The following is a 12,084-nucleotide window of genomic DNA, read 5'->3' as shown; positions in this document are numbered from 1 at the left end:
GACATGGTGAAAGACTATAAATATCTAGGGATGCACATTCACAATACGCTGGACTGGTCTAAAAACACTGAAGACCTCAACAAAAAGGCCCAGAGCTGCCTCGATTTCCTGAGGAGGCTCCAGTCCTTTAAGATCTGCGGGACCATGACAAGGGTCATGGTATCATGTTACTGAAATAATTGGCAAAACTTTTCAGCCAACCCTTGTGCATTAACAAATCAAATGAAGCCGACCACACAAAACGTGAACTATTGTTGGTTCATAATGTGCAGTGAAATAAATGTCAACAGTTGGTTTTCTCTACAATCCCAATATTTTCTGATTTAAGGCTGTACAAAAAGAACATTTTTTCCCCTCTTGCATTTTTCCATAACAAATAGTGTGAGGAAAAACAACAATGTATAATTATTGCAAGATGCTTACCATAACACCCTGGTCTCCCATAACAGGATCGCAAACTGTGGAGAAGTTCATGCAAAATTTATTTTTGGAATAATAACAGAGTTCTGACTTTAATCCTTAACAACAAACTTGTGACTTAATAAAATGAGAAATAAAGTCAAACATAGCTTGCAATGTAACAGAAATTAAACTTTATGAACAGATTTGGATCATTACCAAACTCTGCTCAAATCATGCTTGCCCAGGAACCATCATAACCTCTAGACACTTTAGTTTAGGGGTTATGATGGTGCAAACTAACACACTGCACAATGCAACAAGTGTTTTGCTCATGTCCACCTGACAGCAGAGAGAACATAGAGTGGGCCGACTTCCTATATGCTGCATTGTAATTGGCTGAGCGCTGGCCACCATTTTGAATGTGTGTAACTGGGTGTTGCTATAGATGTACAATGGCAGTCTTTGTGTCACTCTAGAGTTGTATTAGAGACAAAAGTTTCTGTTTATGTGCATTTTTCATGACCATGGATCATAACTATCACACCAGCAACATCAGAAAAACATCAAGACCTAAAGGAACTGAGTGCTTGGCTATCAATTGCACCAAGTACACTAAAACAAACAAGGAAGTGGCATTCTACTCCTTTCCAAAGGGTATCGTAAAGAAATGATTCGATCCACCGACATCAATAACCTTTCTGCTTAACGATTCCCTTATCGGTCCTTCAGAGTGGCCGTCATTTTTGGGGGTCTCTACATTGATTACAGACCCTGCAGCGGGTCTGTAATAAACTTTTCTGCAGTGCAGCTTTGCTTTGAACCTTGAACCAATTGATGCAGTGATTCGCAGATTGAAGCAGTGCTTCGATCTAATGCTTCGTTGATTCATTGTTTTATTTCGCTTTATCTTAATTTTCCCCCACTAAAACCCCAAAGAGCATATGTCTGTGAGTAATATTTACCTTTTTTATGTTAAACCGACCTGTTATGGTCTTCTAAAACAGTTGATAGATGTATTTTATAACTTCAAAACGGGACCAATGCTAACACGTTAGCATGTATATGGCATTTTCAATGTTAAAGTTAGCATTAAGCTGTTGCAGCTGTCAGCACGTTTGTGTGCATTTGTTTTCTGTATAATAATGGCTCAGCGTTTGTTGTCGTAAGAGTCAAATGTATTACAAATTGTAATATTTTAAATTTACTTTTGTTTATATATTAACAACAACAGTAATAATTAATAATGCTACAATACAATTTTAAAGAAAGACAAAAAGAACCTGATTAAAAACACAACAGAAAATATAAAACTAAATATAAAATATAAAACTAAAACTATAAAACGTCAGGCTGCCTAGGTTATAATATACTTACAGCGCCTTATTTTTCACTCTATACACTCCACAATCATAACAGCTGTTTAAATAAACTTTTGTAATAGTAGTTCCTTGTGTCGTAAAGTCAAATAGTACATTACAGTAGCTTGTAGTACACTCAAGGGAAGTTTTGTTTACAAAATGTCACTCCACTGCAGCAGCCGAACTGCCCCAGTTACACACAATCAAAATGGCATCCAGATTATATCATTTTGTGGGAGTCGGCCCTCTCTATGTTCTCTCTGCCTGACAGATTATGGTTTTTACACCTGGTGACCACATCATCTCAACTCCAAATTCACTTTGCACTCACATGGGCATGTTACTGTAGTCTAAAACAGGTGTGGTCACACACAAAGATCCCACTTTCACACGTGTTACTTTTTTTTTGCCTCACCGTGGGTGTGTTCACCGAGTTAAAGGGCATCAATTTCGATTTTTTTTTTGTATATAAGCCAGTCTGAATTAAAAAAAAAGAAGTAATTTCAAAATTAAGGGTCCCTTCACACATAGCGTGACTTTGGTTGAAGCAGGAATCGTATGTAATCTGTGTAAAATCGTAGCTGCTTCCAAAGCCTCGTACACCTGTTGCTAGCCCATCGAACCCTGTCATAGCAGGTGTCTGCCAAATTCCAGGTGACAAGCATGAAAATCTAACACCGCTCGCATGGCACTTAGGAAATGTGTGGCCATTCGCACTGTTAGCACAACAACAGTCAGCAGACAATCACTGTCGAGCTGGATGCGAGATTTGCCTAGTGCCCCATGAGTGTGGCTTTACAAATGGACACAGTGACACGGTGTGTGCACTGAACTGACAGGGGGTGTGGCTGCCCACAGGAGTGGCTGTGGAGATCTGTGGCTCTGGACATCATGGCTGGGGAACATGTACCGTGTTTGGATGGACATGAACTAACAACTGTCCACTGTGACGCGCGTGTCTGCTTGCTGTCACCACGTGGACATACATAAAAACATATATCGTTGTTGCAATGGGCTGCAGCGAGCATGCACATGGCGCACACATTGACAGGCTACCTCAGTTGAAACAGATTGTCAGATCATAACACGCAGCGGGCAATCTGAATGTCACGCTATCCACGCGAGCTCTGTTCCACATGATACGGTGTCTGTCCTGTGGCACACTGTCCACAAGACATGCGTGTCCAGCAGGACATACCGCCAGTAGCGCTTCGCTTCTCATTCATGTCATTTCATGACTGTACATCTGTGACCATGGGCCATCTACAGAGGAACAGATGGATCATATTTGTATTGTCCACTTGATAAGAGGGGTTCAATAAAATGCGGTGTTTTTATATGGTGTGTGGTTTTATTATTATTTTTTAAATACGTCCCTGTCCTTCTTGATATCAGGCATTTTCCTGTGTCTTTCACAGAACAGCGATGGAAGCTCAGTGTTAAAGTTTCTGACTGGCAATCAGAGCTTTTGGAAAGTGCAGGTTCAAATCTGGTGGGTGGCATGTAATTTTTTTTTTTTTTTTTTTTAAATTGTAACGGCAGCTGTGCGACATGTAACCACATCGTACAGCTGCTTGCACCATGTTCCCACGTGCACGAAACTGTAGCAGCATGTATTTTGTATTTATTGTTCTTCACAGCAGCTGCGATATGGTTGTTTTCCTGTGTACATGAACCGTTGCAGCGGCATCGTGCACGCCTGCCTGTCGGCTCAATGTTTTCGTGGTTCGCTCATATGAACTGTTCTGCTGTGAGTAGCCCTGAGTTGTACTTATTCGTACTATTTGTGAAGGGGCCCTAAGACATGTAACAGCTGAAGGGTTTCTGTACTACTTCTTGCCACTGTATCATAACGGCCAATATGTTTGGTGCATGTAGCTCCGTGTCCTTGCCAGAATGTGTCTCACTTGCATGCGTTTAATTCCACATGCTGTGTGCCTGGCAAACTCTGGTTGAAAGGGAATGACAGGTAGCGCTTTGATTCTACAGTTTTACGCAAAGCTCACAACAAGCCCCAGAATAGGTGGAAACTTAACCTTGTTCCTTAGCACACAGCGTCATGGTTTGTGCTGAGACGTAGTGTCGTCTAAATAACAATATGATTGTGATCATGCATCAAAGTATATGCACAATGCGTTCTGCACCATTCGTATAACACCATCAAACTGCAGGCCTTAATGTCTGAAATTAGACAAAGGCCAAGGTTATGTATTGTCTGTCTGTCAGTCAGCTGGCAGAAGAAATAAGGAATCCGACACTGACCATACACCAGGCTCTGATTTGCCTTCTTCAGCTCCAGAATGATGTCAACCACTGTCTCCAAGAAAGACGTGTCCCTGCTGTACCCTGAAGAAAATGGAACAAATTAAAATACGCTGGTATTACAGTTACTCGCACATTTCTACTAAACACTTCATAAAAATCTCTTAAGTTGATGTGAGAAACCACTTTAGTGCACTTGTGTTTACCACCTGCCAGTCTAGTGATGGTCATCCATGTTTCAAAGACATCAGCTGCAAACAACTGAAGCTGGAGCATCCTACTTTCAATGAAGAAAGTATGACTACATACCGAGTAAAAAGATCAGGAACCGGGTTGTCAAAATACTAGAATGTCAAACTCGATATGACACACAGTAAAATACACTATGTGACTGATACCACAGGGGGCAAATTATACAAAATTAAGAATAGAAATTAGGACAATATAAGTTCAGTATCATCAATAACAATATTATTGTTTTTACAGTGCATCTCTTTGGTGAAATGAAATGATCAATGAGCCAATTATTCAAAATGAATCAAGAATTATGAGAACAGCAGTGGGCTATGATTTGGTTCAAATCTTCATGGATTTCATTCCGTCTTCAAATCACCGTGGAATGAAGCCATCGTGTTGTTTTATGGGGGTGATCATGTGTGCAAGCTGCATTCTCCCATTGGGAGATAAATGGAAATGGACTGCATTTATATGTCGCTTTTCCATCTGCATCAGACGCTCAAAGCGCTTTACAATTATGCCTCACATTCACCCCGATGTCAGGGTGCTGCCATACAAGGCGCTCACTACAACCGGGAGCAATAGGAGATTAAAGGCCTTGCCCAAGGGGCCTTAGTGATTTTCCAGTCAGGTGGGGATTTGAACCCATGATCTTCTGGACTCAAGCCCAACACCTTAACCACTAGACCATCACTAGACCCTGTGTTGCCTGATCAGGGCAACACATCATTTATTACACTGGTACAGCAATGCATTATGGGACTGTTTGACGGCTCTTTTCTTTATTTCAATCACACACAAAAAAAACCCTGCAGAAATTCATGACTCCCAAAAATCAGATTTGGATTCAGTGCAAAAATAAATAAATAAAAATACAAACCAGTGGCGTTACACAGACCAATACCACCATCCTATGAAGGCCACAACACTCGACAGAAAACCAGTGAATGCAGTCCAACAGGTCTATGTCCTATCCTTGTCCAACACATGGACTGACCCACCTACCTAGAAAATGCTAATTTACTGCCAAGATACTAAACTGCCCATTCACAAAAAAAAAAAAAAAAAAAAAAAAAGGGTCTGTGGTTGAATCCTTGAGTTTTTAAGTTTCCTTGAAAACTGGGAAGGGTTATCACTGGGAAGAACGTGGACATTACACAGAAATAAGAAGCATAGATAAAAGACAATGACTTCATTTATGCATATAGACAATGACTACACACAAAAAATTAATCACACTGACATTAGACATGGAAAAATGAATGAAGTCAAACATTTGAGTTTATTTTCTAGATGTTTTTAAAAGTTTATGTAGTTTCACTAAAACTCAAAGGTTTAATTTCACTGAACTTGATTAATGCATTCACAACCATTAAACTTTGCAATAAAGATCTTTTTTCCTCAAGATGTTTTTTAATAATAACGGCAGGATTTGGTCTCCCTCTTTCCCACATTCCACAGTAGTTTGACTCACCTGTGAGGATGTAGTCATAGTGGTTCACCTCATTGAGCTTGATGCCATCATACAGCACATTCAGCTCCTCTGCTGTCAGAACTTGTCCCTTCCAGTGGGCGTAACCTAAAACAAAAGCAGAGAATTGTAATAGAGGACACTGTTGAAGTCTTAATACTGCCTGTGAAATATCATTAAATGTACACTCACCGGCCACTTTATTAGGCACAGCCCGTTCAATTGCTCATTAACACAAATAGCTAATCAGCCAATCACACGGCAACAACTCAATGCATTTAGGCACCTAGATGTGGTGAAGATGACTTGCTGAAGTTCAAAGCGAGCATCAGAATGGGGAAGAAAGGAGATTTAAGTGACTTTGAATGTGGAATGGTTGTTGGTGCCAGACAGGCTGGTCTGAGTATTTCAGAAACTGCTGATCTATTGGGATTTTCACATCATCTTGAGGGTTTACAGAGAATGGTCCACCAAAGAGAAGACATCCAGTAAGCGCTGGCTGTGAGGATGAAAATGTCTTGTAGGTGTCAGAGGAGAATGGGCAGAATGGTTGAATGGGCGACTGCATGATGCCATCATATCAATATGGACGAACATCTCTAAGGAATGTTTCCAACACCTTATTGAATCTATGCCATGAAGAATTTAAATAATTCTGAAGGTGAAAGGGAGTACAAACCAGTACTAGAAAGGTGTACCTAATAAAGGGTCCTGTGAGTGTGCTTCACCGCTACGCTGATGACACTCAGTTGTACATGCCAATAACTGCTGGTAATGTCATACACATAAAGTCTTTAGAAGATTGCCTTGCATCAGAAAAAGCTGGATGTCCAGCAATTTCTTACTTTAACAACTTTGTAGCAGTACTGAAGGAAGGACAAAACAGAGTTAAACTTTGTGTTGATATGGACCATTTCTGTCCTCCCTACAGAGCTTCAAGTATTTTCCAAACCGTTTTGCTTTCCACCCCCCCACCGCTCACCAATGAGGCTCCCTTCAGTGTTTTGGCAGGGGCCAAACAGGGTCTCTGCATAAATGAACGGGATGCCTGAATCTTGGGTGTCAGCTTCCTCTATCCTTTGTCATCCTCCTTTCATCATTTAACTGAAGAAAACCCTGCTGTGCTGCACTGACTGCTAATAACCACAGAACACATGAGAACACAAAAACATCTGAGCACTGTATGTTCTCCCTACTGGAGCACAGACTTCTCACAGAGTCCAAACTTGACCCCATGCCAGAGAACACACCTCCTACAATGAGGATTAAGTTTGTGGTAAAACAGAGGCATGTGCTGTTTGGAGGAGAAAGTGTACCTTTAAATGTCCTCTGAAAGCTACATTCTAGCCACAGTTTCTGAAATATCAAATTTCAGGGAAGAGATTGGGAAATTAACAAAAAAAAAAAAAAAAAGGTGAATTCTCTGAAGTGAGGGGGAGGATCTGAGAAGAAAGAAGAATTATGATTATTATTTTTTATTTCTAACTTGGTAATATTTTGTGCACTTTTACACACAAAATTCATATGTAAATATCGTCACATAATCAAGACAAACAGAAGAACCTACATCAGCAATTTCTCTTTTGCCTTGAAGAAGAAATATGCCTTTTCAACTCTTCATTTAAATATTCACAGCCACACTGATAAAAATCGATCAACTAAAAATACTGGTGCTGAAAAATGGTGGCAAACAACATCAACCAAAGATTTTATCTTGTTGTTTGAAACATTCTTGATGGAACAAAATGATACACGTGATGAATTGCCAGGTTACAATTTTTTTTTTTGCAGAAATCAAAAGGTGCAAAACTGGGGGTGGAGTCGCAATGTATCTATAATCCTCTCACATGATGAGAAGGAAACCAGAGCTTGGCATAAATATTGATGGAGAATTTGAGACAATTTTCGAGGAAACACAATCTCGCTTTCAAAATAAGAAACTCGTGGTTGGAGAACTCTACAGAGTCCCGAATACCAATGATAAAAATTCTATTAAAAGGTTCAAACAAACTCTTGAGCAGACAAAAACCCAAGGGTACAGTAATATCATAATAGGAACTGACCAGAATTTTGACCTTCTCAAAATGGACTCTCATGCTAACGCCAAAGTACTACTCAATGCCTTTTTGTCTTGTAATTGATTTCCAACGATTTCCTGTCCCACAAGGATTACTGGGAAAAGTGAAACCCTCATTGTTAATATTTACAAGGACGAGGCTACAAATGAGACCATATTTTCAGCCGCTATGATATGGGACATGTCTAACCATCTCCCTGTTTTGGTACATTGTGGAAGAAACATCTGTTTTGGAATTTGGTACAAGTTTTATGCTGGATGCCCTTCCTGACAACTCCAGGTGTACCTGGAGAAATACATACAGACCCTGTGCTTTGACCCCAAGTACTAACCGGGACCTACCCTGCTTTAGCTTCTGAGATCTGACAGCATCAGGCTGACACAGAGCAGACTGGCCGCAATACCAACAATAAAGAGGACACTACAACAATGCACCAAAAAAAAAAAAAAACTAATTAAAGAGCTGATAATACAGTAAGAAAGAAAGAAAGAAAAAAGTTAAGACAAACGCAACATACAGGTTTTTCCTCCTCAAGAGGCATTGTTTAACAAGTGCGACTGAAACTCCGGAAAATACGATACTTGAATGCTTCAGGCAGACAGATGAACGAGACAGTGAAATCACATTTTTAGTACACAGGTAGAAGCAATTCATGGTAGGACTCTGACTGAAGCAGGGATTTTACACCTCTGCTTCTGGAGTTAAGTCAAATAGTGCCGTCCGTCCCCTTCACTCACCATACTCAGCTTATCTCAAGACAAAGTCCAAGAACTCTGACCTATGATGAACACTCTCATATCCCATTTATGACATTATGTAAAACCATCACATCTTACAGGATATCCAACAGAAGAAATGAAACATTTTCTTTACTTAGCTATATTTACATTGCATTACAATATAATGGAGCAATTCAGGAAGCCACAGTGGGGTCACGCAGCACACATGTTCTGTGAGAGAGATCAACTAACCTGTGTGATTGGAGAACTGAACGGAGTTAATTGAGTCAACCTCAAATCCCAACACCTGATTGGGAGAGAAAAAAGGGTGTTAAAACTGTGCACATAGCACTTTTTTCCAGATTGTGTGATGTTTCAGCCTTATTCCAAAATGGAGTAAATTAATTTTTTTCCCTCAAAATTATACTCACAACACCCCATAATGACAACATGGAAAAGGTTTTTGGAAATTTTGCAAATTTATTAAAAATAATAAAAAATACTAAGAAATCACATGTACATAAGTCAAGGATCCCTAAAAACCTCACTCCAGAAATCATTTATAAAAGAACATTCACAAATACAGTGAGAATGTGACCCTTTTCCATTCTGGAAATAAAGAACTGAAGTTGTTATGTAACACTGGAGTAATTTCAAGGTGATAAATGATCCTGAATTGTAATTCCCTGCTTTAGTTAGTGAAAAGACAGCCTGATGAACACTGCCAGACTTTGTCCCAATCATCATTAGGAGTCCAAAAAAAAAAAAAAAAAAAAAAAAAAAAAAAAAAAAATTCAGCTTCCCAGAAGGGTTTCACATGAACAGTATGTTCAGTGCTTGAGATTGAGAGAGAGCCCCAGGAAATTTTGTGACTATTTTCTTAGAGTCAGGATTTTGGAAGATCCTTAGAGGTTCTGTTATAGTGGAATTTAAAGAGAAACTATGAAACTCTGGTCTTTTTTTCCCCCCACTGTTTTCTCCTGAGTTTTTTTTTTTTTGTCACATTCTTCTCTACAGAGCTCCCACTTCAGCTCAGAGTACATATTTACCAAAACCGTTGCTAAAAACTCACTGGTGGTCCTTCTCCCCCTCCCCCACTGTAATGCATCTGTAAAGTTATGTTCATTATAGATGTAACATCTCTTCACAGTATCAGTTTTATCCAATGTTGTTGTAATACTGTTTTTTGGAAATGCTGTAATTTGTATATGTGACACAGGTCTCTCTTGCAAGTGAGGTGTTGAGTCTCAAGGGACTGCCTATATAAATATAAGATAAATAAATAAACAAACAAATTTCAAATTCAGATGCGTTGTACGCAATGACACGCATTGATGCACAGTGTTTTTGAATAGGCTGCGCAATATTCAGGACTAGTTCATGAAATTCATGCGTGCCAGAAGTTTTGAACATTTCAAAATTGTCTTGGCGCACTGGCACGCAGCTGTGCACAGTTTACAACATTTTTTATATAACGGCTGAGTGGATCGTTGTCATTGGATTGGTGCTTTGTATGTTATGTGACATGGATTATTCATCCCATTTGTGTTGTACTGCATTTAGCGTGTAAATTTGGTTCCATACATTTTGTACAACTGCACACTGCGATCACTGCTCACTAGTGGGGGGCAGCGTTTAGCTAAACATGGCAGAGTTTGTTTTGCTGATGGATGATGATTTGAAAGAGCTAATTGACGGTGCTAATTCTTTTAACACAAAAAACCAACAACAAAAAAACAAATCCACTACACTGCAAGATGTCTGGAGGCATGAAAAGCTGATAGGATGAAGAGGATGAAGTTAAAATGAAAACCTGGACAAATTTCTGATGTGATTTTTCACTGGAGTGAGGAAAACAGACGGCAGTCTGTACACAAAGTCAGTGAACAGCACCACAGATTACTGAGAACAATTTTGGACTCCTATTTAAAGTTCTTGTTGGACTGTTGACATCAAAGCACCAGTGCAAACCAAAATGTAAGTCCCTTTTCTGTTGTTGATAAATTAATAAAATATCAAATGACAAGGATCTATTTTCACCGTTATATAAAACAAATAATGAATCTTTTTTCATTCTTGAAATAGAAAGAACCATTCACCTCCTTGAATGTTACATTCCATCTTTCACCTCATGAAATATTCATACCGTTGAACTCATAAATATTCATAATTTGTATAATGATGAGTTTACTCACTGGCACGCCAGAGTGTGTGCCAGTGCGGGGATCAAATTTGAGCAAGTGTCATGGTTGCGCACACGGGTTGAGGGGTGGTGTGAGGCCCCGTAGTGCAATGAAAGTGAAAGGTGCAGTTATAATCCCACAGGCGGTAGCTTCACACCATTGGGTCCTCAGCCAAGCACATACACTAAATTGTGAAGAAATTCATGTTTTCATTTTGCGAGACCTGCAGTCATGTTTCGGGAGATATTTTTTTCAGTATTCACGTTTCATGGTCTGCAGATAATTCATACTTTGCAGTTGATTCACGTTTTGGGTGGTTAACGCCTTCCTCTGATGTGAAGAAGCAGCGGCTCTACTCAGAGTCCCTCCCTGATAGTTGAGCTTCTCACCCTGTTCCTGAGTGTAAACCCAGCAACAACGTTAAAATATTTCAACAACTGTTGTGGAAAAAGTGAAATAGTTCTTTCAGGAAGTGCCTGCTGGCGGATACGTAATTCTAATAGGCCAAACAGCAACATTTCAACGAAATCCAAAAGTTTTTTTTTAAGTACTTTGTCCTGCTGACCACCTGTAGCTGCTGTACATCTTAAAAAATAACAGCTAATTACGTCAGTAAACAAAACAATCCAGCGGTTTTAATTCAAAGCAGTAACAAACTTCACAGCAATATCCCGTGTTTTTAAAGTGTTTAAAGATGATGAGTTTGGCGCAGAGTTGCGGTTCTTACCTGCAGCGGGAAGGCAGCGGACTTGTTCCCCACGTAACCCCTGACAACGTGACTCTGAATGGACAGCACGCGGCACTCCATGTCCACGGGCTACAAACACGAGCCACACAGGCTTGAACTGCTACAAATATCAATGCGCACTTAAAACAGTCTCCGGAGAACGACGACACAAAGTTGACACAAAGTTGACACAAGAAGCGCTCGATCTTAGAAAGCAGAACCGGGCGCGCAACGCGAGTCTTCTTCTTCCTCTTCTTCTTCTTCTTCCTCTTCTTCCATGAGGATTAGAGGCGGCTGGCATTAGTGCATTACCGCCACCAACTGGACAGTAGTGGGGAGCAGCTATAGAGTTTCATATAATATATGTATCTCAGTGGGAGCAGCAGACTGCCCAAACAAACGACAATAAAAATGCGAAATGTGTGTATTCCCATACTTATGAGTAGGCCCGTACTCTTGTGAGCGGGAAATATTTTCAAGACTGTAACAAGACAACTTCAAACTGTATCGTATTACAGTGGAGACAAGTTCCCAAGTTGTTCTTGGGGAGAGAACATACAGAGAAACAAAAAGCAACTAGGCACAATTTGTGCGTAAATCACGATTTTATTGGTATTGAAAAGGTGTTGGAATAATGTGGAGGTTTG

At 39.9% G+C, this 12,084-nt stretch overlaps 1 protein-coding gene across 1 annotated transcript in view; it reads right to left on the bottom strand.

Moving 5' to 3' along the window:
• The window catches only part of LOC117524763 (pyridoxal kinase-like), a 34,579-nt gene extending 22,945 nt beyond the window's left edge, over positions 1-11,634 (bottom strand). Inside the window, exons 1-5 of the mRNA XM_034186582.1 lie at positions 11,438-11,634; positions 8,780-8,834; positions 5,734-5,838; positions 4,023-4,106; positions 424-458 (exon numbers count right to left, since the gene is read on the bottom strand). Of these exons, the coding sequence (XP_034042473.1) occupies positions 424-458; positions 4,023-4,106; positions 5,734-5,838; positions 8,780-8,834; positions 11,438-11,518 (360 nt within the window). The 5' untranslated portion in view covers positions 11,519-11,634. The remainder of the gene's footprint in view (positions 1-423; positions 459-4,022; positions 4,107-5,733; positions 5,839-8,779; positions 8,835-11,437) is intronic.
• Between the last annotated feature and the right edge of the window lie 450 nt (positions 11,635-12,084).

The sequence above is a fragment of the Thalassophryne amazonica genome, chromosome 14, assembly GCF_902500255.1.
Source record: "Thalassophryne amazonica chromosome 14, fThaAma1.1, whole genome shotgun sequence".
In the NCBI taxonomy this organism is placed as follows: domain Eukaryota; kingdom Metazoa; phylum Chordata; class Actinopteri; order Batrachoidiformes; family Batrachoididae; genus Thalassophryne; species Thalassophryne amazonica.
This window is presented reverse-complemented; position numbering and strand designations above follow the sequence as displayed.